Source organism: Phascolarctos cinereus, unplaced genomic scaffold (assembly GCF_003287225.1).
Source record: "Phascolarctos cinereus isolate Bilbo 61053 unplaced genomic scaffold, phaCin_HiC Scaffold_9;HRSCAF=440, whole genome shotgun sequence".
NCBI classification, from domain to species: domain Eukaryota; kingdom Metazoa; phylum Chordata; class Mammalia; order Diprotodontia; family Phascolarctidae; genus Phascolarctos; species Phascolarctos cinereus.
Window position 1 is genome coordinate 76,500,872 of NW_027556402.1, and position 26,264 is coordinate 76,527,135.

Sequence of the window (26,264 nt, forward strand, 5' to 3'; positions counted from 1 at the left end):
AAAAAACCCTTTCTAAATCACCATAATTTTAACTTATGTATTTGGGCTGAAATGCCACTTATTTATTCATACATTCCTCTGTCTCTTTTGGGATTATGCCATAATCTTTTTCTCTGTAGAGCAAGCAATAAATCATTCCTACAATCCTTACTTACTCTATCAGGACTTGCTTTTACTAAATAATACAATGCTTTGTTTCTAGTATTGAGATTTGTAATTAAAGTTGATTGTTGACTAAAATAAATAATTTCATAATGGGGTGAAAATTATATTATCTATATAAATTATTTTTGAAAGATATTAATCTCCCCAATAGTAAGGGTAATGTGGAAGAAAGATGAAGAATATGATGCACTAGGATATATTTTCCTTTTGCATTACAAAGTTTTGAAGCCTTCCCTAAGGATATGTTTGCTATCTATTAAGTGAGAAGGATTTCCCTTTTATTATCTATGAAATTCACAGCAAAGAAAAGAATGCTAAGCATGGGACTGTGCACAATTATTAGTACCAAATTTAAAAGGACTAAGGACAAAAATACTGAGAATCGTGAAGCCTTTGGATCTCATGGTATACTTTACCCAATTGTAAGCAGAAAAATTGGATCCTTAGGTAGATGGTTGGGTGAGGTAGCCATATAAAATAATTGTCATTCTAAAATCAGATAAATTACATCTGGGTAAAATATTTTTCTATCAAGAATGATTTTTTTGTTTCTTTCTTGACTTTGAATTAATTTTGTATTAAAAAGTGGTCCTAATAAATGACCTAGGTACATGGGACTTAATTGCTGAGATACTTTCAAACACCAAAGTTGATTCTTTATTGGAGTGATTTGTTACAATTACTCCTAAACTGTGCACTTTTCTAACTTTAGTGTTCCCTCAAAGATTTTCACTGTATTGATTTAAAATAAATAAGAAACCATTGTTCAGCTTTGAGATTATGACACAGATAAAATGAATCAAAAAATTTGACTTACATATTCGTATGTGTCTGTGTGCGTGTGTGTGCATGTATGTGTGTGTGAGGGTGTATAAATGTATAGTAGAGTACTTTGGAGCCTTCAATAAAAAACATTTATTATAATGATAAACTGTGAGAATGACATTTTCACAAAAGGTTTTTAAACTTGCTCTGTGACATTAGGGTTATGATATTTGAATTTCCTAGGCCCTTTTATCATCAGTTAAAAAGGTATTAACTTTTCTGTGGAGATGCCTCATTTGGTTGTTGTGAAGTTTAGCTCTTAGTTTTAGTTCATACTTCCAATAATCAATGTCAGCAACAGTATTCCAGTGTTAGGAATGAAGTGGTAGAAGCAGGCCATTTTGGAGGACAAAGAGCTCCAACAAGAGTATTTAAGTAGACTTGGAAGTCTTCTCCCAAACTGGTATTACTCTTTGGGTGCGAGTGTGTATGAGTGTGGTTTTCATAAAATATTTAATCTAAAAATTATTGCACATGTTTAGTAAACGTAATTTATGAAGTTTTCAGTTATGATTTTATTTGCTTTAAGGCATCTTACCTCTCCAAGTTCAACCATAAGCTCACAGTATCTTTGAATGTGTCCTAGTCTCAAGTGTATCTCTGCAGCTTCCTTCAATCGTTCCTCCTTGCTAGGCGCACCAATACCACCTCCAAACTTGGACATCTTTACCGTCGTTAGTTCTTGTGCTTTGGACTGGAAAAGAAAATTATTTAATGAATCCTGTGATTACAAATAGAAAATAATAAAAGCACAACATGGACAGAAAACAAAATAAGTTCTAATATTGGAATCATGAAGTCTATTAAAAAATATCCATGAGCTAAAACTGTTACTGACACCATCTCAACAGTTAATACAAAGCAGAATGAAGACTTTCTGGGGGCAAAGGGAAGATTACATTTTTAATACCCAGGTACAGAATATAACTGCAGTTACAAAAGCCAGTAGGGTGTGCTAGTGACTAAATTATACATCTGGGATCAAAAGATGAAAAATACTTTGTCCTTCAAATGCAAAAATGATTGACCCATTCTAAATAGCCAATATATTTTGAGTTATTCATCCAAAGAAGTTTGTAGTGAGTCAACAATTCTCTCATCTGGTCTTTGTTGTGACTGTACTTATGAGATAGATCACCAGTTTAAGGATTCTTTAGACCTTTTTTTTCTCTTTGAGATACTAAGCATCTAATAAACATCTAATAAAAGACATCTAATAAACCTTGCTTATTGACTTCATGCTCTAAATAACTATTTCAGCTAATGACAGTTATTCATTGTAACATACACAATGTCTTTTGGGTTCAGAATCAGATGTATCCAGAGATGTGTGGTCAAGTTCTTGTGGCCAGGTATGGGCGAACCACAATGAGTAAGTTTCTGCTTTCCAATATGTCCAAAAGGACCCAAACCGCTGATAAGGATTTTAATACAAGAATGTGGGTTTAGTGCAGCAACCTTGCAATTGTTTAATGAAGTTGTGAGAATAAAGGAGTTCAAGGAGGTTTCTTGTATCATTCAAAGGCTTAGTACTTCATGAAAATGTATTTGCAAGGATGAATTAGTCTGTACTTTACTTGTTTAATTTCTTGCTTTCACTATATTTTTTCAGGTAATCAGCAATACAACATGATAGCCAAAATAACTAATGCAATCTTAGGCTGCATTAGGAGAAGCATAGTGTCTCAAACAAGAGATGTTATAGGGAAGACTTCCTAACAGAATTGTCCAAAAATAACAATAGTCTACTTAGAGAAATAGTGAGTTTCCCATCACTGAAAGTCTTTAAGAGAAGCTGAGTAACTACTTGTTGGGAACATTATAGAGGAAATTGCTACTCAGGTACAGCTAAATGTGTTAGGACCTCTTTCAGTCCCAGAAAATTGCTCACTGCCTCACAGATACAGAAATATATGAAGTGTTGAACAAAAGACAAGTGAATATTAACTATAAGTACTGTGGTGCTTATAGCATGGTTCTGAGTCCGAAGAATGGTTCAAGATAACATGAACAAACTTTAGCACCTTTTTGTTTTTCAGGACCACCTGTGAAGAGAGTTTCCCCCAACTCCAGCCAATGTCATGAAGAGTGGCAGGCTTCTTTTTTTTTGCTTTACTTACAGTTTTAAATCTAACCAGATGTTTCATATGCATAATTCCTTTGGAGTAGTCCTGGGGAAGTAAGCTATCATCTTGTCCTTGTATTACTGCAACTAGGTCCCATAAATTTTTGCTGCCTCCTGGAGGCTAAAGATTAAAATGGAAATATCAGAGATACAATAGTGAATTTAAGGGCTTTTAAAAACACCACCATCATAATCATAATTCTCATGTATATGGTCCTATAAAGTTTACAAAGCATTTCCCCACAGGACTCCTATGAAGTAAGTACATAATGCAAGTAGTATGATTTCTATGACTCATAAAGAAACTGATACTCAAAGAACTTAATATGATTTGTTCACAAATTCAAAATGGGGTCTTCTGGTTCTCAGTCCAGAGCCCATTCCATTATTCCATACTGCAATTAAAAAAATAAAATAGAAAAGAAAAAAGCCCATTGTGACTCACTGTAGTAAAAGTCCATACCGAAGTTGTACAATACTCACGGATAAACATTCTGAAAACCATCTTAGTTTCCTCACTTGCAGATTAGTTGTCAGTTTTTCTGCTTCTTGCTTAATCTCTCTTGATACTTTACCACACAAGAGAGGTGGCACACCTGATTCCATAGCACGATCTGGAGAAGAAATTCAGCAAGTGAAAAAAACAGTTCCTTGTAAAATATAAGCTGAGAAAATTAAAATTTGCTTGTGTTCAGTACCAGTGGTCCCAATGATTTCTTCCCAAGATCTGTCTGCCAGGATGTTTATTTGTAGAGGAGTGATAAAAGATATTAATGACCAGAGTCTCACTGTGGAATCCCGAGAACAAGATGCCATAGTAAAGGGGCGACTTGGATGGCATGTCAGTCCTAAATGGAAAGATTTAAAGTTATTTAACCTAAATTAAAAATATTTCAACATAAGTTATATTTTATGTATAAATTTAACAAAATATCTATAAAATTAAACTTGATATAAAGATCCTATGAGGACTGATCTCAGAAATATGGCCTAAATACATTTTTTCCTACATGTTGCACAGAATTGTCTAATGTCTATATTCTCATAAGATTAAAGGGGTGCTTGTATTTGTGGACTAAAGTCAGTACTTTACTCTTGGCACAGTAGAAATTTTTTGTCCAGTTTTTGCAAAAGTATCCTTGGTTGTTGGGGGTGCGTATTGCAGATTAGGGAGATTTGCACAGTGAAATGTTGTAGTTTAGGCTTATGTCCATATTAGCACTCTGATAGCAATGTACATTTTCTGGTGGTCCAGGAAGGTGCTAAAGAGAATTATTCAACTAGGAAGGTAGTTGCTGTACATAGCTTACACAAGGCCTTCACGATGGCTGCAATCAGAATAATTATTCCCTCCTCCCACTTTTCTCTAGCTGAGCTCTTGATTACTTCAGAGCTATAAACACATACAGCAGTACCAAAAATTCTTCAAGGACTGTTGTTCTATAAGGCCCATGTACAAATGAATTCATTGAAAGAATCTCAACATTTCTTCTCTGCTTTTAAAAGTCAAATACTTCTGGGGAAATAAAGGGTTTTATGTAAAAAAGAAATGTAGGACATGATTTTTAAAACCATAAAGCTATTTTTAAGGGAAGTGAATCTTAACACTATAGATAAAAAGGTGTCAATCAGATAGTTAACATGATTTATTAAATGTCAACAAAAATACATGATTGCATTAGGCAATGGTTGAAAGCAAGTTACTAGCTGTGAGATGAATATGTAATTAAAGAGCAACCATTTCTAAATTTGGAGAAATTGAAGGATGCTTACCCCTTCTTCTCTCCCTTACTTCAATCAAATGCCAAATCAAATACCAAAGCGTCATGGATTAGCCTTCTCAAAGCAACTATTATTGCAACCCCAATATACCAACTGAATTCTGCCAGCAAGAATTTAAGGCCATCAGTTTGAGTGTGGTTAATGATCTGGCTTCCTGTTCCTAATATAAGATATTTCAATATTTTAGTCAAATATTATTAATTAGTTAATCAAATAAATGGATATTAATAAAATGCAATAGCTGTTAATAAAAGAGAGAATTTTAAAGGCAAAGACCAGTAGTTACCATACACATCTGCACCATGGTCATGTACCGTATCCAAGCAGGTTCCTTCTCGAGTATCCCACACCCGGATAGTGCTATCCCAGCTGCCTGATATTAGTAGATAAGGGATTTCAGTGTTCCACATTAATCCCCTCACAGGTGCAGTATGTCCAGTAAGTGTATTTATACAAGCATCTTGTGTGTAATCCCATATTCGAACAGTACTGAAAATAGGATAGACATAACAAATTATAATTTAGCTAAAAGATTAAATTGTTCTAAAAGTATAACATTATCACTTAGTACTCATTTTTATGTTTCTAGAATGCATTAAAATAACTTCCTATTTCACAGCACATGAAAATGAAATTTAACTAGGCTAGAATAACACAGTTAGACATATATGACTTTTGAGTTAATAGCCTATTTTAACATAATAACTGAAATATTATTAAGTGTTTTTAAAATTGTTGGGAATTTGCTTCTCATGGCAAATAATTTAGGCAATGTAGTTTTTATAGTTTTGTTTTATAATTTTTAGAAGCATACCAGAAGTTTGGTGGCATAGTATTTATACAAAGAAGTAATTTTTAAAAAATAGTTAATGTTCATGTTAATTATAGCCAAAGAGGAAATGTGGCAAGTTTGATTTTCTTCTAAAATGCTAATTGGATAATTTAAAAATAACAATAATAAAACACAAATAAAATAAAATACCTGATAATTTCTACAATAGAAATTAATAACTACAAAATGTGGGGTTTTATATTAAGGAAACAGTAAATCATGCTTATGGACAAAAATACTATATTCTTTATTTATTTCTAAATCTTTTTGCATGTGCACAAATAATACAGTTACATTGGTCAATGTAGAACTAGTATTAAACAAAATTTTAACTATCACTATAAAAATTAATCCTCTGATTAAAAATACATTAAATTTAAATACATTAGATTGTAGATTTTATTTATCAAATATGCCCATGTCTCAATCATCTGGTTCTATCCCCAGTGCTTTGCACATAATAAATAATTAAAAATACTTCATTCATTCACTTATTCCTTTCAAATACAACTATTGTAAACAGATGGAGATAGGGTGGGGGTGAAGGACTAGAAGACTTCTAAGGTCTCTTCCAGATTTAAATATGTGATGCAGTTACTCAGTGTTTTTGAAAGAACAATAGGAACAGATGTCTTTGTCCTTAAAGTACCGGTTGGTTGGGGGCCATAATGTGTGATAGTTAAACCTAGGAAACTAGGAAACCCAGAGACTCACTCACTCTCCACCCACACAAATTTCCCATCAGGGGTGATATAAGAAATTACTACCTTATAAAATGTCATGATTATAATTATAACTATTATTAAATTGGGTAATATGCCAAACAAATTTCAAAGCCTCTAAACAGGAATATACTTGATTATTAAATACTTGTTCTGAGTTAAGTAAATTAATTAGATTGCTTTAAAGAATTTTATAGCTGGATGGGCTGGGTCCTAATTTTTTTTTTTAATCAAACTAGTCAATGTATAGCAGCAGCCAATGGCTCAGTGGACAGAGTGCTGGGCCTGCAGTCAGGAAGACCTGAGTTCAAATTTAACCTCAGACACTTATTAGCAGTGTGACCCTGGGCAAATCACTTAACCTCTGTTTGCCTTAATCTAGTGGAAAAGGAAATGGCAAGCCACTCCAGTATCTTTTCCAAGTAAACCCTATATAGGGTCACAAAGAGTTGGACATGACTGAACTATTGAGCAACAAGTCAAAGTATAGGATAGGATGTCTGGAGCAGAACCGTAGGAAATTATAAAGTAGGGATTTCCTGACAGATTTAGTCATTAGGAAATAACCTATGTTAATCTCCATGCTTTCCATTTGTAAAATATCAAAGCCATCATAGACAGTTCAGTATCTGTCTTATTTTTAAGAATGTTAAGAGAATATTTCATATTCTCCCACTAATCTCTTTCAATATTAAGCTACCTTCCTTAGTAAGATGTTTTCCCTTAAATCCAACTAAGTTGATCAGTGACATCTGTCCCATTCTTCCAACAGGCCATTCAGTGTACTACCAGCATTGCTTAATTTTTAAAATTTGCGATTAAAAAAACCCCTTATTATTTCAAACTCTACAGATCCTAGAAGCACATAGTTATTAATAATTCACACAATATACTTGACATCATCAGCACCTTCAGTTTTCTGGATCTGGTTTGTTTTTTGAACTCCATTTTCTTCAGGACTGTTTGCTTCTTTAGCATCAACCTTTCTTTCTTTTTTATCCCCCTTTTGGATAACTCCTGACCTTTCTTTACCAGGGTCTTTTTTGGCTTCGGTTCTGGCACTGGAAGAGGGTTAACAAATAACCATGCCAACCTCTTCTGCAGTTTACCTTAACATTGGATTTTATTGACCTTAGGACTTACTTAGCCTTTCGCTTGGCCATAGCAATGGATTCTTGGTGGTGGGGTAGGTGATTGGGGCTCACTCCTAGCTTCTCTTTCTCATAGTCCTTTCATTATAAATATGAGGAAACTGAGGCATAGAAAGGTAAAAGGACTTCTCAATACAATTAATAAGTGGCCAGGCAAAATTTGAACACAAATTGCATGATTCCAAATGCAGTATTTTCCCATGCTGCCCATTAAATACTATTCTGTGGTTGCACGCAGTTAGATATTATTGAGAGATTTCTTAACTAATTAGAAACTTGGCTTTTCTAAACCTATATTGTGGTGAAATCAATGTATCTGATTTTAGTACTTCATCAAATTTAGATCCTCAGCATTAGAATTTAGGCAGGGACACTTAGAACAAGAATCAAGCATTTAGAATACAAGAATAAATACATACCCATCATCAGAACCACTGCAAAGTATTCCTTCCCTTAGAGGAGACCATCTTACATTAAATACCTTTGCAGTATGTCCAGTAAACACCTTCAGTGGTTGATCAGAGCTGGTGGCTAAGTAATAAACGCGTACATTTTTGTCTTCACAGCCAGTAGCTATCATGTCTCTGCAATATTATCAACACAAGCATCAGAATTGGGAGCTTCTGTTGGTGTTAATACCAACTCAAAAATAGAGAGCAGCTCTAATTCCTAAATATGAAGGTAGTTTGGTTTTGGTTCCTATGAAAAACTTGGACTAAAAACCAACTTAACAAATAAAAACATATCATATATCTATATATCTTTACATGATAGCCCATATGCAAAATTTTACCTGTCCCACTAGAGACTGTGCTTCCATTTATACATACTTTCCCCCAGACTGTCCAGTTGTGATTCTATTTTATATGTGAGAAATATTTGCATTTGTCTCACTACAAACCTACTTTCAAAGTATGCCAGCTCCATTTTATTTCTAAACTTAATCTTTTTGGCCATTTGCAGATAGGAAATGCTACCTGCAAAGCAAGCAGGTTTCTGCCTATAGATCATAACATTTGTGTGTTTTATGACCCCAATGCATCAATACATTTATTGACTTGAATCTGACCCTTTGCCCATTTACAAACTGGTGAGTTTCTAATATAAGCAGATTCCTTTTGTGTTCATTCAGCAAATCAATACCTTCTTTATATAATGAAATGTGCTAGGCACTAACATGGTTCCTAGAATATATTGACTGATTGAATATATATACATATATATATATATACATACACACACACACACATTTGCATGTCTGGATATGCATTTTCTATATTTATACATACATGCAAAAAAAAAGAACATAAGAAATCATTGAAAGGCAGACAATGTATATAAAAGTGCTACAGTGACTGTAGAGATATCAAACCTTTGAGTTCAACCTTTAATAATTTCTTAATAATGTTTGTAACACTACCTTTAAGACTTCATTCACTTACTCCACTAACAATTACTTTTTAAGATCTTATGATTACGCCATTTCATTCTTCAAAAATTTTCAATGGCTCTCATTATTTATAAAATAAAGTCCAAATTCATTAGCCTGTAAGCCCCGCTCCATTTGGCCTAATCCTTATAGTTTTACCTCATTGCATTCTCCTTTACACAGCCTACACTCCATGAAAACTAGACTATTCACCATTCCATGAGCACAAACAGCCTTTCCTTGTTTCTTGGTCTTTGAACACACCTTTCCTAAGGTTGGGATACCCTCTCCTTTCCCTTCCCAACCCTAAACTCAATGTTTTGGAGTTGGAGTAATCCTTCTAGATATCGTTAAAGATACTCTGCTCCATTATGTCTTCCCCATTTCCACAGTCACGAACTGTCTCTCATTCACTGTAATTCTCAAAGTAACTTATGAATATTTCTCTTGTGCCTTATGCTTATTTGGTATTCTAGTCATTTTTGTAATGTCTTCTATCCTCTACTAGGTCCAAGTGTCATGAGGACTGAACTGGTTTTTTTTTTCATCTTCTTAATCCCTCCCAGCACCAAGCACAATGGTTTCTACACAGGAGGTGCTCAATAAATGTTGGTTGTTGAATGCAGATATATAATGAATATTAATGGCATTGTACAATTGGTTCCATGTCGTCATTTTGGATCAGCTGTCATTGAGAAAGGCTTTTAGAACTAAATACATGATTTAATAGTTTTCTTTTATTATGGACCAATTTGTAGGATGTGCTACAGAGAGGCAGCTGGTGGCACAGTGGATTGAGCACTGGGCCTATAGTCCAAAAGACCTGAGTTCAAATCCAGACTTAGACCCTTGTTACCTGTATGACCCTGGGTAAGTCACTTAACCTCTGTTTTCCTCAGTTTTCTAGACTGTAAAATAGGGATAACAAAATCTACCTCTCAGGTATGTTATGAGGCTCAAATGAGATAATATGTGTAAAAATCACTTAGCATACTACATAGCATATAGGTGGTACTATATAAATACTTACTTCTTGCTATGATTTTCCTGCATTATTTGGAGAGAATGATTTGAAGATTTAAAGAGAACAAAGTGAAAGAGGAGATTGGTGGTATCAGTTCAAACAAAACTATGTATCAAATATTTTATTTATTTGTCAATTTATCAAGAACTTATAAACTAAATGAGTATTATCATACATCAACTTAGAACTAAGCCAAGTAGGCACTAGTAATTCTAACTCCTTCCCTAAATTCACCAAAATTCAGAAAAGCCTTAAAAGATTACCCCAATTCCTTTTTCACATCAGTATATTTTAAGAGAGATATGGACTCAGTTGCTCTGAGATACCAGTTTCTGGCAGTTTCTTGGCCTGGTTTGATTAGAGCAGATTCACTGCTCCTTCTTTGTCCTTAAAATTTCCCTTTATTAAGCTTCATACAGGTAGCTGTTATCTTGCTTTATGAAATGGCAACCCTTCAGGCAGTTTCATTGTTTTGTCTTTTAATTTTAATGAAACTCGATCCTATCCAAACAATCATTTATGGCTAGTGTGTGGACGCTGAAGAGCATACAAAGATTAAATAAAGTAGATCCTTCTCTCTCATGGAATTCATACTGTAGTAGAGTAATGTCATACACAAATAATTATATTCTAAAATCAAACATGTTAATAAAGTTGACACTTTATATAGTTCTTTAAGGTTTGCAAAGAGTTTTTTATATATTATCTCGTTTGACTCACTACCTTTTTAGGAAAGTTCTTCAGATGTTAGAGAATACTGAGGCTCCGAGAGCTCCATGATTTCTCCATAGTCACACAGCTGTAAGTGTGGGAGGCAGGATTCAAACTAAGATCACTCTTGACTCTACAGACCAACATTCTTTCCACTATAACATTGTGCCTCTCACTACAACAAAATGCCACTTATTACAGCGCTCTGATGAGAGTAGAATACTATGTGAAGTATAAGAAAAGTTTCACATTTGACAAGTAGAGTCAGAAAAATCTTTATGAAGAATGGGAATTTGGACTAGGCCTTGAGGACCTGTCATGGTTTTTACCAGGTAGAAATGTAAAATATACATATACATACACACACACACACACACACACAAACACACATATACACATGCATACATATGTATGTATGTATATGAGTATGTGTGTGTGTGGTAGGAGAGAGAGAGTAAGAAAGGAAAAGAGAGAGAGAGTGCTAGCTGGCATTTATAGATTAATTCATTTTTATACTTGCAACCCTGGAAGTATAGGTAGGATATTATTATCCCCATTTTACAGATGAGGAAACTGAGGCAGACAGATTTAAGTTACTTGCCCAGGGTCACATAGCTAGTAAATGTCTGAGGCTAGATTTAACTCAACCCTTCCCTACTTTATCCAACACTCTATCCACTGTATCATCTATTTGCCTCTAATGGAATAAGGGCAGGATTTTCCAGGTATAAATGAACAAAGGTATAGGACCTAAACAGGGTGGTAAGCCACTCAGGAAGTCAGAGGGGAGGAGGCAAGAAGGAACAGGTCTTGGGCTGCCTTAGCAGGTTATTCACCTGCTTTGATGTCCTGTAGCTTCCTGAACTCCAAAGGTCCCTCCACTCCATCTCTCTCTCCCCATGAGCCATGGCTCAGATTATTCTGCTCAGCTGTTTACTTGTTACCCACAGCAAAGAAGTCTTCCCAAGGGCCCAGGCTAGGGCAGAGCTCAGACAAGTGTGAAATTGTATAAAACATATGGGGAAGACTGCATCCAGGGGCACCTCTGCCATGATGAGCAAGATCCCATAACCCTATAAGAAACTTATGTGGTTTGAGAGAAATCTTGGGAACTAGGTCAACTGGAAGAAGCCTGGGTGAGGCAAGGCCCAGGAAAGGAGAAGCAAAGGAACTCTTCTCAGAGGCAAAGACTTTTTTCTCCTCTGCCTCTACCATCAGCATTATACTGGGGCTCTAAGGTTTTTTCCCAGGCCCTTCTGATGTATTTAAGTTATTAACATTTAACGATTTGGAAGAAAACCAAGGAGATAGGCTTAAAGCCTATCACACGTTCATCCCTGCCACTGCCTGATTCAGCAACTCCAAAACAAGAAGTTTGACCACTCAGTTATTGTTTTGTTTTTGCTTTTAGGCAATTGGGGTTAAGTGACTTGTCTAGGGTCACACAGCTAGTAAGTGTCAAGTATTTGGTCTGAGGCCAGATTTGAACTCAGGTCCTCCTGACTTCAGGGCTGGTGGTCTATCCACTGCACCACTTAGCTGCCTTTTGACCAGTTAGTTAACCACTATTAAGTGATTACACTTAGTCTCCAAATATAAAACAATAAGGTATTAATAATAAGATAGTTTAACACTAGCTTTATCTTGATACTCAGGAATATGACTATCATATATGTTATAGGTTATTCCATATTATACTAAAAAAAGTAATAATATATAATCACCATGTACATTTAGTTCAATTTAATCAGCATTTATTAAGTACCTACTATATGTAAAGCCCAAGACACACATGATTTGACCCAGAATTCATTCCACAGTAAAGTGAATTATCAGTTTTAACATATTTTCAGTGTTTCTATCTCCCATAAGTCCTATGAAGAACCATGAGATGTTTCCTATGAAAATATGAAGAAAAATGCTAAACGTGGTATGAATAGTTCATAAGTACACTGAGCTCAACGACTATATCTGAACTGAGTATTCCTAGTATAGTTCTGTATCTCCTGTAGTTTCCTCAGAAGTAACTACCATTTGCTCACAACTGGACCCTGTGTTGGTCATTTTTGGTTGGTTCTTGCCAAGTTCTCAAACAAGGATACCCTTTCAGCAGGAAAAGAGAACCTCCACCTATGTTCTTCCATTTTAAGGGCCCTCAGATTACAGCATATATTGCAGCAGCAATACAGTCCCTACTTGTGATAGGGTGGTTCATAAACGTAGAAGAAACAAACTTGTGCAATGCACAGGTTCCTGCATAAATGTGGGAAGGGACAGGATAATGTTCATAGGACCAGAAATAAAAGGGCTTTACTACCTTTTGTTGAACTGAGCTTCAGTCACTGAAGTGAACCCTACACTGACTTGCAGAGGACTTGAAAGTTGTTTTGTCTTTCTTAATCAGCAAGAAAGCATGATTTTAAAATAATAACAATGCTTTTTCATTATTTATATCATATGGAAGCATCATAATTTTCAAAGCACTTTTACACACATTATCTTACAGTCATCTGGGGGGAATCTGGACCTGGATTCAGTAGAAATCAATCTACTCCTAGCTTTATTATGAATTTACTTCCTATATTACTGCGAAGATCGAATAAAGTAATGTATTTGAAAGAGCTTTGACAACTATAAAATTCTTTAAAATGCATTATTATTATCATACAGAGACTACCTTATTAGATAGATGGGGCAGGACTTCTTATCCCCATGCTGCAGATGAGGACACTGAGGCTCAGGGAGTGTGTGGCAAAGGAAGAGCTAGAGCCCTGCTCTCCTGTCTCGGCACAGAGAAGCTGACACTAAGACTGTGGTCTGAACATCATGGGCCTTCCTTCCCCCAGTGAAGATCACAAACCCACTTTATGTGTTCCTTGTCCACATTTTCCTCAGCATCTTCCACAGAGGGCCAACATGCTGGAGGCCTTTCTCTAGGTCTCAGAACACTGCCTGGGTATCAGGGCAAACACTCAGGCCATCTATTATCCCACTAGCTGGCAAGGTGACTATTCTACCTCCTTTTCCCTTCATAGATTTCTTCAGGGAGCTCTCTTATAGAACACTACAAGTCATTATATACTGCCTCTTTTCAAGGATCTCACTCACTTGCTTCTAAGGGCAACATCTGATTTAAAGAATGATGACTATTGCCTTTAGAGGTGTTTTTTTAATTTTTAAAAACTGTTATAGCCATTGAGTTTGATGACTGGGGCACATAAAATATCTCAAAAGTCACTGCTCAGTTCATAAAAGCATATTGCACTTACTTGTTATTTTGGCTCCAATCACAACCAAAAACTGCAGCCGGATGTTTGTATTTGTGGAGAACTTTACCATCAATTGTTCGAATGATACTGAAATTAATGACAATATTGTAATAGGGAAAAAAGTAACATTTGGAACATATTAATCCAGGGGTCAAAGTGAGATTTATATAATTAAAGTCTAAGCTCCTCAGGGCAGATACTTTGTCTTCAAAGCACCAGGAACATTTAATGGTGCTCTAAAATAATAAATGATAATAATAATAACTATGTGCTTATTTGTATTGTATAATAATAATTGTGACAAGTTAAAGTTAGTATATGTCACTTTAGCAAGTTCACTTCCTACCATTTCTCCTTGGGGATAGATATCATTTAAATTAAGGAAGTTTGAAAATATAATATAGTCTTATGTTGGCATTTATTTATTTAGGGCCAGGACCATGAATTCATTAGAATAAGGAACTCCCAGTAAAAAACTTCCTCTACCAATGGAAAGCTACACTTACATTCTCTCTAAAGGGTTGCCTGGACCCAGAATCACCCAATCAGCATATGTTGGAGACAGGACTTCAACCCACATCTTTCTGACACTGAGTCCAATATTGTATCCATTATGCCATGACAGCTTTTCATAGGCTTTTATATATGTGTTAAATATAAGCATTTATATAAATGTGACATTTGCTGTTTTAAAACTTAGCAGAGTAAGTTTTGCCCAGAATAACAACTGTATCTACAAAATTGCTTAATTTGTTAATAAAACAAAACAATTGGTTACAATTAAAACATACCTATGGGCATAGCTACAAAGTTTTGGCTCCCTCCAACCCCGATCAAAGACCTTTCATGCTTTGTTAACAACAAAACAGACCTTTCCTTCCCCCCAACACAAAAGCTATTCTACTCTGTAGAAAAAGAAAAAGAAGGCAAGTCCTAGGGACCATTTCTCTTGGTTTGTTGTTTGCTTGATCTACAATGCTTTTCGTACTTTCCTTTGGTCAGTCCAGACTCTTGGGAAAAACTAACCCATAAAATTTTTTTAACTCAGTTCAATTACTATAAGTCCTTTAAACTCAGAGTATTTCATTTTAATGAATATTTTATGACACTGAAGTGTTTTCCAGATCACCATCAATTCAGACTCCTAGCTTGGCCCTCTAAGTCCTCAAGTCCTCTTTGATGTCGGTTCGTGAACCACACTTTTACTTACTAAATACGTTATTTGTTAAAGAACCAAAGAGGAGGAAATGAGTATATTGCTTGGGCTGAGGAGTTTTTAGCTGAGTCTAGCTCCAATATGGTAAGCCTCAGGGAGATAAGAGCTACTAGGCTGCCTAGAGAAGGACAAACTGATTACGGTAGGCACTGTTAATTAAGAGCCCTTGTGAGCTAGGCAGAACAAATCTCAAAATATTTTGTTAATTTTTTAAAAAGTTTGTGAACTTCTTGGTAAGAATCTCTGAATATTGTTCTATAACTAATGTTCAATGGCTATGTTCCCCTTTATGCCTTCTCCTCCTCTTCCTCCTCCTCCTCCTCCTCAAATAGAAAGAGAACAGTAATAGGTGGCATTTAGGGCATTTTAAGGATTATAAAACATCTTACAAATATTATCTCATATTTGTTCCTTACAACCTGTGAGGTAAATATATCAAAAAGTTTCATATTTGGTTGGAGAAATATAACTAGGATTACAAATATATACAGAAGCTGAACTGTTTTAAAGCATCTCAGCTAAACTTGTTAGTACTAATGCTAAGGATGCCAAAAGATAATGTTTGCTTGTGGACAAGGGCTTAAAGCAATTTCCCCCTTATAGTTTTTGTTTTGTTTTGAGCTGGAAACTTCTTTTTGATAAAGCAGACTAGACAGGGTTCATAAAGAATGTACTGGCCCAAACAGCGATAGTGGCAAGGCAGTCAGGTGCTACCATTGAAAGCAGCATCCACACTTATTTGCATTAATCTGCTCCTTCATAGATAGGATTGTTGACCTTACACAAAACACAGCCATAGGGTAATGATGACTAAGTAAATGAGGGCAGTTTTATAAACTGTATTCTATTAATTCTGGTGTTATTACTTCTTGTGTGAAATGGAGATAATATATCTCTTAGAAGTATCATGAAAACCTTCTAAAGAATCCTAAAGTTTATTTGAGATAAATTCTATATTTGGTTTTTATTTTTGTTTTTCAATATAGACCCACCAATGTTCCCTTACCAATCTAGTATCCACCATTATTTACATATAAGATTCACTTTGCATATGTAGAAAGAAACTCATAATTTTACATCATCACCAAATACACACACATATACATATATATGGATATACGGATATATACACACGTATCCATATATTATTAGAAACTACTACTACATTTTTAGTGATGATTCCTAGCAGAGACTCTTTTACAAAAGATTTTACCTTTGATGTAATTTCACTCAACCCCCTCATTTTATATATGAAGAAACAGGCTCAAGATTAAGTGACTAGAATATACTTGGTCTGTTGTTCTCACTACCTACTCTAATATTGTGCTATTAGTATGATCAAATCTCTATATCATAAAGAGAGGCATTTTTAAACACAGTACTCACCAGAATCCATCAGCACTGCATGTTGCTATTCTTTTGGAATCTTTATGACTCCAGGCAATGCAGAATATTCCATTCTTTCCATGCTTCAAAAAATGCAAAATACCTATCAATAAAAAATAATTCACCCCTTTTTTCTCTTATTTATTTACTCCTCTGGGGGTACTTTTTCCTACTAAGAACTCTACATTAATCACTTATTTCATTCCTTCTAACTGTTTCTGGAATTGAAAAGTACTGAAAAAAATACTTAAAGAGGAAGAGGTCACTTTCAGCTGAAGAGACTGGGAGAGGCATCATAGAAGAGGTAATCCCTGAGCTGGCACTTGAAGGAAAAGATAGGTTTCAACAGGCAGAGATGGGAAGGGATGTGTGTAAGAGGAATGAAGGGGCAGTCTGGACAAACACAGAGTCAGAAGGATGGAATTGGTAAGCAGCTAGTTAGTATTCAAATGTGGCTGAACTATAGAGTCAAGGCATTCTTAGTAATAATGGAAAACTGAAGATATCCTTCCAAGATACAGTGAACAATATAATTCTTTATTTTGTTTAGATTAATTGGTTTGTTTGGAGAGGCAGCATGGTATAGAGAATCAGTCTCAGAGTTGAGAAGACCTGGGCTTAAGTCTCACCTCTTATAATACTGGATGTGTGACTGTGAGCAAAATACTTCACCTCTTAAGTCTTCCAGACAACTCTCTAAGAACATCAGTTGCAAAATAAAAAAAGCTGACATGCTTTGATAGAGGGAGTTTCCTTGCAAGGAGTCCTAAACACCAATGGAATCATATGATCCAATTAAAAAAATGCCAAACCTACAGAAGAAAATGGTGATGAGCATCAGAGGCAGCAGTGTGGCATGATGGATAAAGAGCTGGCGTTGGAGCTAGGAAGACTAGAGTTCAAGACCTACTTCTGACACATACTAGCTGCCCAAGTGCTTAGCGCCACAAGAGACGCTCTAAGAGTATAAACAGCAGAGAAGGGGATGAGCTGCAGTGGTAGTGCGAATTTCAGCATCTGAAAGTTCCCAACACTGAGGAAGTCAAAGTTCCAGTCCCTATCCCTAATCAGTGTTAAGACACATGTGGAAAAGTTGAAAAGATATCTTTATTCACAAAACAGTTCAATTCAACAAGCATTTATTAAGCACAATCTACTGTAATTATTCCTTCCTTCCTTCCTTCCTCCCTTTTTTTCTCCTTCTCTCTCTTTCCTTTTTTATGACCGGGTCTCCTGATTTCGTGGAAGCCAGAAGTGCAAAGCTTACCTACAAACCTGATCCTGTTCTAAAAATCATGAGAGCTCTATTTCCGGTCTCAGCTGGTTTGCCTTTCCTTAAGCAGTCTCATTGGCCCCCAGCTCCCAGCAGCTTATCATACTGATGCAAAACTGTGCATTGCCCAGTGCAGCTCAGAACTCCTGAGATCATGAGATTTCTCATCCTCAACCTCCTCACTATTTGGGATTACATCTAGCAGTTATTTATTTCAAAAATAGTATTCAGCCGTCATTTCTATATTTGATTTTATTTAAAAACTTTCAAATGAAGGCACTTCAATGATAATATGCTGAGATTAAATTTGCGCGATTAAATGATAGTGAACATTTCAGCCTGGGTTATCTAAGTGATCTATAAATACAGTTCCAATTCACTGGCTCTTCTTAATTCTCTACTTTGTGCTGTGCAAAACTGGCTTAAGCCCCTCCCAATACAAATTACTGAATAAACCCACAATGTCATCTTCAATGCTAATTTTTATAGAAATAAAATTATTTACATCATATCACAGTACAAAAGTAGGACAAAAAGAACCTCTTTCATCACATTTATTCCTCTATGTCCAGTTCTTCATGGGATGTGTGCTTTGTTTGTATATACATGTTATCATTCCCTTATAAATATCTCTTTAAAATATTAAAATACATATTGAAATGGACGATGGGATGGTCATTTAACTACAAGCAAAAGCTAATATAGAATCTGTGACTTTACAAAGAGGAAGAGGAAAATATTCATGACTTAGTATCTTCCTTACATGCTGGTTGTGAAGATCAAATGAGATAATATTTGTAAAGCATTTAACACAGTGTCTGGCACATAATTAATTAAAGTGCCTGTTGCTTAATTGAATGCATGTTCCCTTCCCTCTTCTGTATCATAAACTCATCAGGTTTTAGAAGTGGAAGGCTCATTAATGATTATCCAATCACAGAATCACAGACTATCAGACTAGAAGGGTCATTAGAAGAAATCATCAAATCCAATTTCTTCATTATATTTTTTAAAAAAAGAAAGTGAGAGATCCAGACAGAATAAATGACTTGCCTAGGATCACACAACTAATTGTATGCAACTCTTCCATTTTGCAAATAAGGAAACTAAGGAGTGAGGATACTGAATGATTGTTCATGGTCACCCAGTGAGTTAATGATACACCCAGGACTGTCTCCTGACTCCCAGATAAAGGTTCCTTCCACTATACCTTGTCTTATATGGCTATTTTTGTGAGTGGATGCTAAGTACCATATGAAGTTTTAGGAGACTTAAAGACTTAAGAGAAACCTGAAATTTTCAGAATTCATTTCTGTAAACTAATACTATTATCTAATTTTCTATAATGCTTGGATAGTTTAGAGGAAATATATCTTCTCTGTTTCTTATCTACCCAAATATATAGCATATGCAAGATGAGTAAAGACACATTTTTCTTTTAATTTTTTTGTAGTCACCACCAATTTAAAAAAAATTAAATAACAACAAATAAATCTTACCTCATTGAATCGTGTTATCATTTTGCCTCTTTCAACATCCCAAATAAAACCACCATTTCGAGAAGTTGCTCCAGCAATACAATTTAAATCACCTTAGGAAATAATATCACATGTATATGTTTCAGAGCCTTATAAACATGGTGCTTGTTTCTGCTTCTAGCAAGACAGCAGGCATTTTCTTTAGTCACTGAAGCACTAAGACCTTGGCTTTTTTCTTTTTATTGAAGTATTTTGTGTTAAAACTAAATTAAAGTATATTTTGTTTTAACAAAGTACATTTCCCTAACAGAGTTAAGTAAAACTGCCTAGAAGTATAATTATGATAATGTAATCACTTTCCACTTTTGTAGTTTACTGACTGATAACATGGGTTGATGTGTCCTTCAACTTTCCTAATATGGTACCAACACTGTTCATTGTAACTGACCTGAATTGAATCTCCTTTTAGCATTATTATTTAGATTGTTGTAGTCATTATGTATGTTATTGCTTCTGCTTTCTGCTCTCTGCATCATTTCATTCAAATCTTCCTATTTTTCTCTGAATTAATTATTCCTTATAGTGCAGTGATATTATATTATGTGCAAACATCACAATTTATTCAGCCATCCTCCAGTCATTGGGCATATTTTGAGATTTCTTATTTTCTCAGAAATAATACTGCTTTTAATATTTGAGTCTTTAATTGCTGTCATTACTCTCCTAGGCACATATTTAGAAATGAGATCTCTGGGTCAAAGGGTATGAACAAGTTAGTAACTTTTCTTGCAAATGCCAAATGGTTTTTTAGAATGGTTCAATTAATTCATAGCTCCACCAGCAGCAAATGAGTGGTTCTCTCTTTTCACAATTCCTTCAATGCTACATTTTCCTCTCTTTTATCTCTTTTGCTAATTTGATTGTGTGAGGTGATCATTCAGAGCTGTTTTAACTTGCAATCACCAGGCTTAAGGATTTTGAACATTTTTTCAAATGTTTGTTGATAGTTTTCATTTCTTTTGAAAACGTTATCTCTCTTGACCATTTGTCTATTGGGAAAATATTGAATACCTACAGATTGTTTCCCTTTGAGGGCAAGGACTATTGTACTTTTCTCTTTGTTTTCCCTGTGGTGCCTGGCACATAGTAAGCACTTAATAAATGTTTGCTGATTCATTAGTTTGTTTGGATCGTGTAGATTTATGTTAATTCTCTCTAGATACTCTTCCTCTTCACCTCTCCCTCTTAGTTTCCCTGGCTTCCTTCAAGGTTCAACAAAAAGCCCACCTTCTGCCAACTTTTCCTGGTCCCTGCAGTAGCTAACGACACCCCTGTTCAGATGACCTTCTACTCTGTCCGTATTTTGTATGTACCTAATTATTTACATGCTGGGTCCAACATTAGACTGCAGGGTACTTGTTGGCAGGGCCAATGCCTTTTTATTTTTTTGTATCTCAAGGACTTAGTACAGTGCATGAAGAGATTTTATCTATATTTAGTGAAACCATGTTTTCCCAGTCTGTGTCTTCTAGTCTGTGCTGTACTGATTTTATATGCACAAAAGTCTTTTTAAAATTTTCTGTAATTGATATTGCCTAATTTTATCTTTTAAAATTTTTTTCTATCTCATTCTGGTAATGAATCTTTGACTTATCTCTGCAAAAGATATCTTTCCTTCATCCTCTAATTTTTATGGTGTGATTTTAAATATTTATATCATTTATCCATTGAAAGTTATTATTATGCATATGTGTAAGATGCTGATTTAAACTTACTTTCTGCCAAACTGACCTCTAGTTCTCCCAGTATTTTTCACATTGAGAGCTTCTCCCCAGGGCTTTGTGATTTTTTACATAATCAAAAATTAAGCAGCTGTATTTGCTCCTAAGACTCAGTTATCAAACATATTCTACTCCTCTATCCCTCCATCTTTTATTCCATATCAATTTTGTTATTATTTTGTTCAATTTTATAAAGTATCTCCTTAGCAATTTATCTGGTTTAATACTAAATCTATAGAATAATTTGGGTAATATTTTTATTTTACTATTTGGGTGTAGCCTAGCTACGAGCACTGAACTCTTTGCAAGTAATTTGGTCTTCCTTTCTTTCTGAAGGAAAAAAAAAGCTTATATTTATTTATACACACACACACACACACACACAGTTGTTATTTAGAACTGAATTTCTCTTCCTCCAAGTTTCTTTTGTTTATATACAGAAATGCTGATGATTTGGGTGGTTTTATTTTATATTCTCCTTTAATGAAGCTATTTTCTCAATTTTTTTTGTTGCTTCTATGTAGTTCTGAAAGTAACTCATCACCTCCCCTGCTTATTCTCTTATTTTTTTCTTATATTATTGCTATAGCCAGTATTTCTAGCATATTATTAGATAATAGCACAAACACTACTACTATTATTTGCTTCATCCCTGGTCTTAATGGAAAAGCTCCCAGTGTTTGTTAAAAATTTTATTTACATAAGGTAACTGTCAAAGTGGGTCCTGCCTCGGGAATCCTTTTTCTTCTTTTAGAAAGATAGCTCCCAGGATCATTCCATCCAAGGAGTTCAGATTCCTACCCTTTCTAAATAGAAGTTTGGGGTTCATGAAGACGTACCCTGGAATTTTCTCCTCGTAACACGATAGCTTATGTGTCCAGTGTTTATCAATTATCTAACATTTATTTTATAAATATTTATCAATATCTTTTGTTTGTACAGCCCTCAAATGATCTCCTGTACCCTACCTCAACCCATAAGAGAATCATACCATATATAAAATAATTATTTTAAAGAAAAATAGCAAAGCCAGTCATTACTGAAGAAAACCTAATATTCTATGCAAAGTTGCATACTAATTGATCCCCAACCTCTACAAAGAGACAGAGGGAAGTATCTTCACCTACTAATTTTGGGGGACCATGCTTGTTTCTTTTAATTTTGAAGAATTCATTTTTCGTTGTTTTGCGGTTATTGTCCATTCCACTTATTTATATTCTTATATTCATGGTATATATTGACTTCCTGTCTCTGCTTATTTTACCCTGTATCAGATCATGCAAGTTTATCTATGTTGTGTGTATTCATTATATTGATCATTTCCTATTGTACAGTAATGCCTTTACATGTGTGTACCAAAAAAAAAAATTATTGGCTATAGAGAAATGCTTTTGATCTTTTTAAGGAAAGACTTTTCATTCCAATGCTTTTTAGCATTTTAAACATAAATCTGTGCCAAAAATATAGAACACCTCAGGAATTTGTGTGGGATCCTAACGTAGGCTATACTAATCTCTTTGATACTCTAAGTTAGGATAGAGTAACAGAGTGGTCACAAGCATGAACTTTTTCTAAGAATCGAAGAATTCTCTACTTGGAATTTAAGAATCAGTAGAAAGTCATTTTGTACTATGACCATGATGTTTCTATTTTTATTTGGAAGGTGATTCAACATGTTTTGGGATGAAAGAGGCATAGGAGGAAGCAATTTCTGTCTCTGAACTAAGGGTGTCAAAATGAGGACAGGTTTCTTCGGATTGTTCCATATGAAACAAAGGAATTTTAGAGGTCAAAAGAGCTTAGCATCCTTCTTAGGGGCTCTTCACCTCTCTGTGAGTTTGAATTTTTTCATCTGGAAAATGAGAATAAAAATTCTTCCACTACCTACTTCACAGGGTTATTGTCAGCAGAGTGTTCTGAAAGCACAAAGTATTATTTTTATTTTTATTATTATTATTATTGAATGCTGTATTCTCTTCCATTGTAGACCATATTACATAAGGAAAGGCCACCATATTTTCTCAATCTTCCTTTTCCCCCCCTTCCCTCAATGATATTCCCACTTTTAAATGGGAAGGGGAAATTATATGGGCATCTGATGCCTGATCCATGACCACTCTGGAAGGCAAGGTCTGTGTTTGCCATTCTTTGCATCTCTGGGCTGAGTTGGGATTTAATAAATACTTATTGATTACTTTATAAATCTCACTATCTTCTGCCAAAGAAAGTGAATCTACATAACAAACAATAACAAATAGAATTATTTAGATACCCTAACAATTCTCCTTTCCTTAAGTATAGAATAAAAGATCAAAGGAACATAGATTTAGAGCTAAATAGGACTTCAAGGAGATTAAGCCCAACTCCCTCACTTTAAAGGTAAGGAAACTAAGGCACAGAGATGTTAAATAACTTGCTCAGGGTCACACAGATAGTAAGTGTGTGAGGAAGGATTTGAACTCAGGTCTTCTAGACTCCAAGTCCAGTGCTCTCTCCATTACTACACATTCTCTCTATACATAATGTAAATTTACAGCAGAACTTAATACATGACAATCCAGATTTAAAATTTTTGTTTTTACAAAAAAATACTTTATTGAAACATTGATCATTGTATTCTTTAAAAGGCTCCATCCTATATTTTGAATTAGTTTATTTACATAATTGATTTTCACATGCCTTTTCAGGAACACATTTATAAAACTGAGGAACCACATAAGGTCACATAAGAGAGCCACACAAAAGCTCCTCCTGATCAATGGTGACTCTTCTTTTTGGACATATGATTTGTCAGAGACTCAGAAATGGATCCTCTGTTTACATGCTATTAAAATAACTAGATGAGTATTGGGCTAACAGTATTTTTTTGAGAATAGTTTCCGACAAGCCCAAGTGACTTTAATAGAAAGAAAATAATTCAAATAGCAAAATAGTTGGAACAAAATCTACATAGTTTATTAAAATTCCAATAAAACAATCCTTACCTGGAGCCCAAGAAACAGAATAAATAACCCCTTCATTCCCAGGAGAGGTGTAGACTGCTGTCAGTGTATTTACATCCCAGACTTTTACAGTTCCATCAAATGAAGCTGTTGCTAAAAGATTAGGATTATCAGGTTTAAATTTGCAGTCAAAGATAGTTTCCACGTGCCCCTACAAGGCAAACAAAAAAATAAAACATGCAATATGTAAGGCAAGAACATTCATAAAAAATGTTACTATCTTACATAATTTCCAAGCCAACTTTGATCATGAGAGTAAGCAAACATCCTTACTGGAGTCTTCTAGCAAGATTATGATCAAATAAGTACATAAACAAAAAAAAATATGATATTGGAAGAATTAATAGCTTACCACTGAACTAATGCACATAATTTCACATATTGCACAATTCTAGATTTCATTGAACAGAAGTCCCTCAAAACCATACAAATGTTGGTTAAATTTCCAACTATACATACTTGCAATAATACCATTTTCCAATTGGTGTAGATATTTATTATTGAATTCCTTTCAATACAGTAACCTTTCAATAGATTAAAGAGCAAAAACATAAACGAAACAAAATGTCTTAAAGGAAAAATATACTTTCTATAGATGCTAAAAGAGCTTGAGATTGTTCAATAATAAAGGTATGATCATTTATCTACCATCTTTATTGCTAGAGATAAAAAGTATATATTTTCATGCTATTTTGGCTACTGTAATTCCATTTTTACTCTTTAAATCAAATAGCAACAACCACATCTGCATTCAGTTAATTCCTCTTATTCCTAAGCAAATAAGTGGTGCAGTAGAGAGAATGCTTTTCCTAGAATCAGGAAGCTCTGGGTTCAAATCCTGTTTAAGGCACTTACTAGCTGTGTAATCCTGGGCAAGTGACTTGACCTTTCTCAGCTTCAACTTCCTTCTCTGTAAAATGGGAATAACAATAGCATCTTCCTCACAGAGTTGTTGTGAAGATCAAATTAGATAAAATACTTTAGAGCCTTAAAACTTAGAGCACTAAATAAATGGTAGCTATTATTACTGTTCCTACCAAAAAGAATTATCAAGATTGAAATCTGCTAGAGAATATCTGTACTACTGTAACTCTTTTTTTTATTGGATTCTTATGTATCCTTAATTTTAATAAAGCAAGTAATGTTATAAAAGTATATATGGACATCACACAAATATAGGATAATTGTTTGACTTATGTTGTAGCAGTGGTAATAGCGCTTCAATAATTTCATATAAGAACTATATGAGGTCTCTATCAATATGAAGTTCCAATGTTTCTTCTAGGAAATACTTAAATGTGATCTAGTTTTTATGTTACTTTTGTACTTTGTCTCTGATGCCATCCTTGGAGAGAGATACACCATACAAATCTTTAATGGTGTACATCAACTTAATGAGATGTTTAATATACAAGGATTAGAAGAAGATAACATGACTCTTTCCAGGCTGGCATATAGATAATAACCAGAAAGAATCTCTGAGACTACCTTTTTCTAGATGCTCATTTTCTCATTTCAGACTTCCAGGGCTTTTCTTAAAGACACGAGGGTGACATGAATCTCTGTTAACTGGGAAATTCTTTACAGAGGGAAGGAGGAAGATAAGAATAGAATGACCTAGTGCTCTGCCCTTCTGTTGAGCTAAGACTTATCATATTCCTGGTTTGTATTCATTTGTAAACCTACTAACAATTATTTTCCTTCTACAGAAGAATATGTCTCTGGAGTTACATTCTATGAAACCGGCTGAATTACTATTTTTAATGAGGAGGAAGACCTCAAAGGGGAAAAGGTGGTAGAACAGCAAGAGAGAGTGAGGAAAGGTCAAATAAAGATTTGCTCCAAGAAGTCTATTGAGAAAACCACTACTAATGATTTGTATCAGTATAATTTGGTAAAATTCAAACCCTTAAAGTAATTAAGATTTAAATTTATGTAAAATATGAAGGTCAATAAAACTAAATTCCATTTGAAAATTGGAGTAGATCCATAAAACAGATTTCAGAAGCCCGTGGATTTTTTTGTTTGTTTGTTTTTTGTTTGTTTGTTTGTTTTCTTCCTGAAAGTATAGCATAGTAGCAAGAACACTGGAC

The 26,264-nt window shown here is 34.6% G+C and overlaps 1 protein-coding gene across 6 annotated transcripts in view; it reads right to left on the reverse strand.

Moving 5' to 3' along the window:
- Positions 1-26,264, reverse strand: part of WDR17 (WD repeat domain 17) — a 95,929-nt gene that overhangs the window by 39,136 nt on the left and 30,529 nt on the right. For all 6 annotated transcript variants that reach the window (XR_013483996.1, XR_013483995.1, XM_020997883.2 and 3 more), the window contains exons 7-16: positions 24,154-24,322; positions 19,410-19,501; positions 16,638-16,720; positions 14,036-14,122; positions 8,022-8,186; positions 5,184-5,386; positions 3,814-3,963; positions 3,599-3,729; positions 3,111-3,236; positions 1,529-1,684 (exon numbers count right to left, since the gene is read on the reverse strand). Coding sequence is in view for 4 of the 6 variants with exons in the window: in XM_020997883.2 (XP_020853542.2) it covers positions 1,529-1,684; positions 3,111-3,236; positions 3,599-3,729; positions 3,814-3,963; positions 5,184-5,386; positions 8,022-8,186; positions 14,036-14,122; positions 16,638-16,720; positions 19,410-19,501; positions 24,154-24,322 (1,362 nt within the window). In the remaining 2 variants the exon portion in view is untranslated. The remainder of the gene's footprint in view (positions 1-1,528; positions 1,685-3,110; positions 3,237-3,598; positions 3,730-3,813; positions 3,964-5,183; positions 5,387-8,021; positions 8,187-14,035; positions 14,123-16,637; positions 16,721-19,409; positions 19,502-24,153; positions 24,323-26,264) is intronic.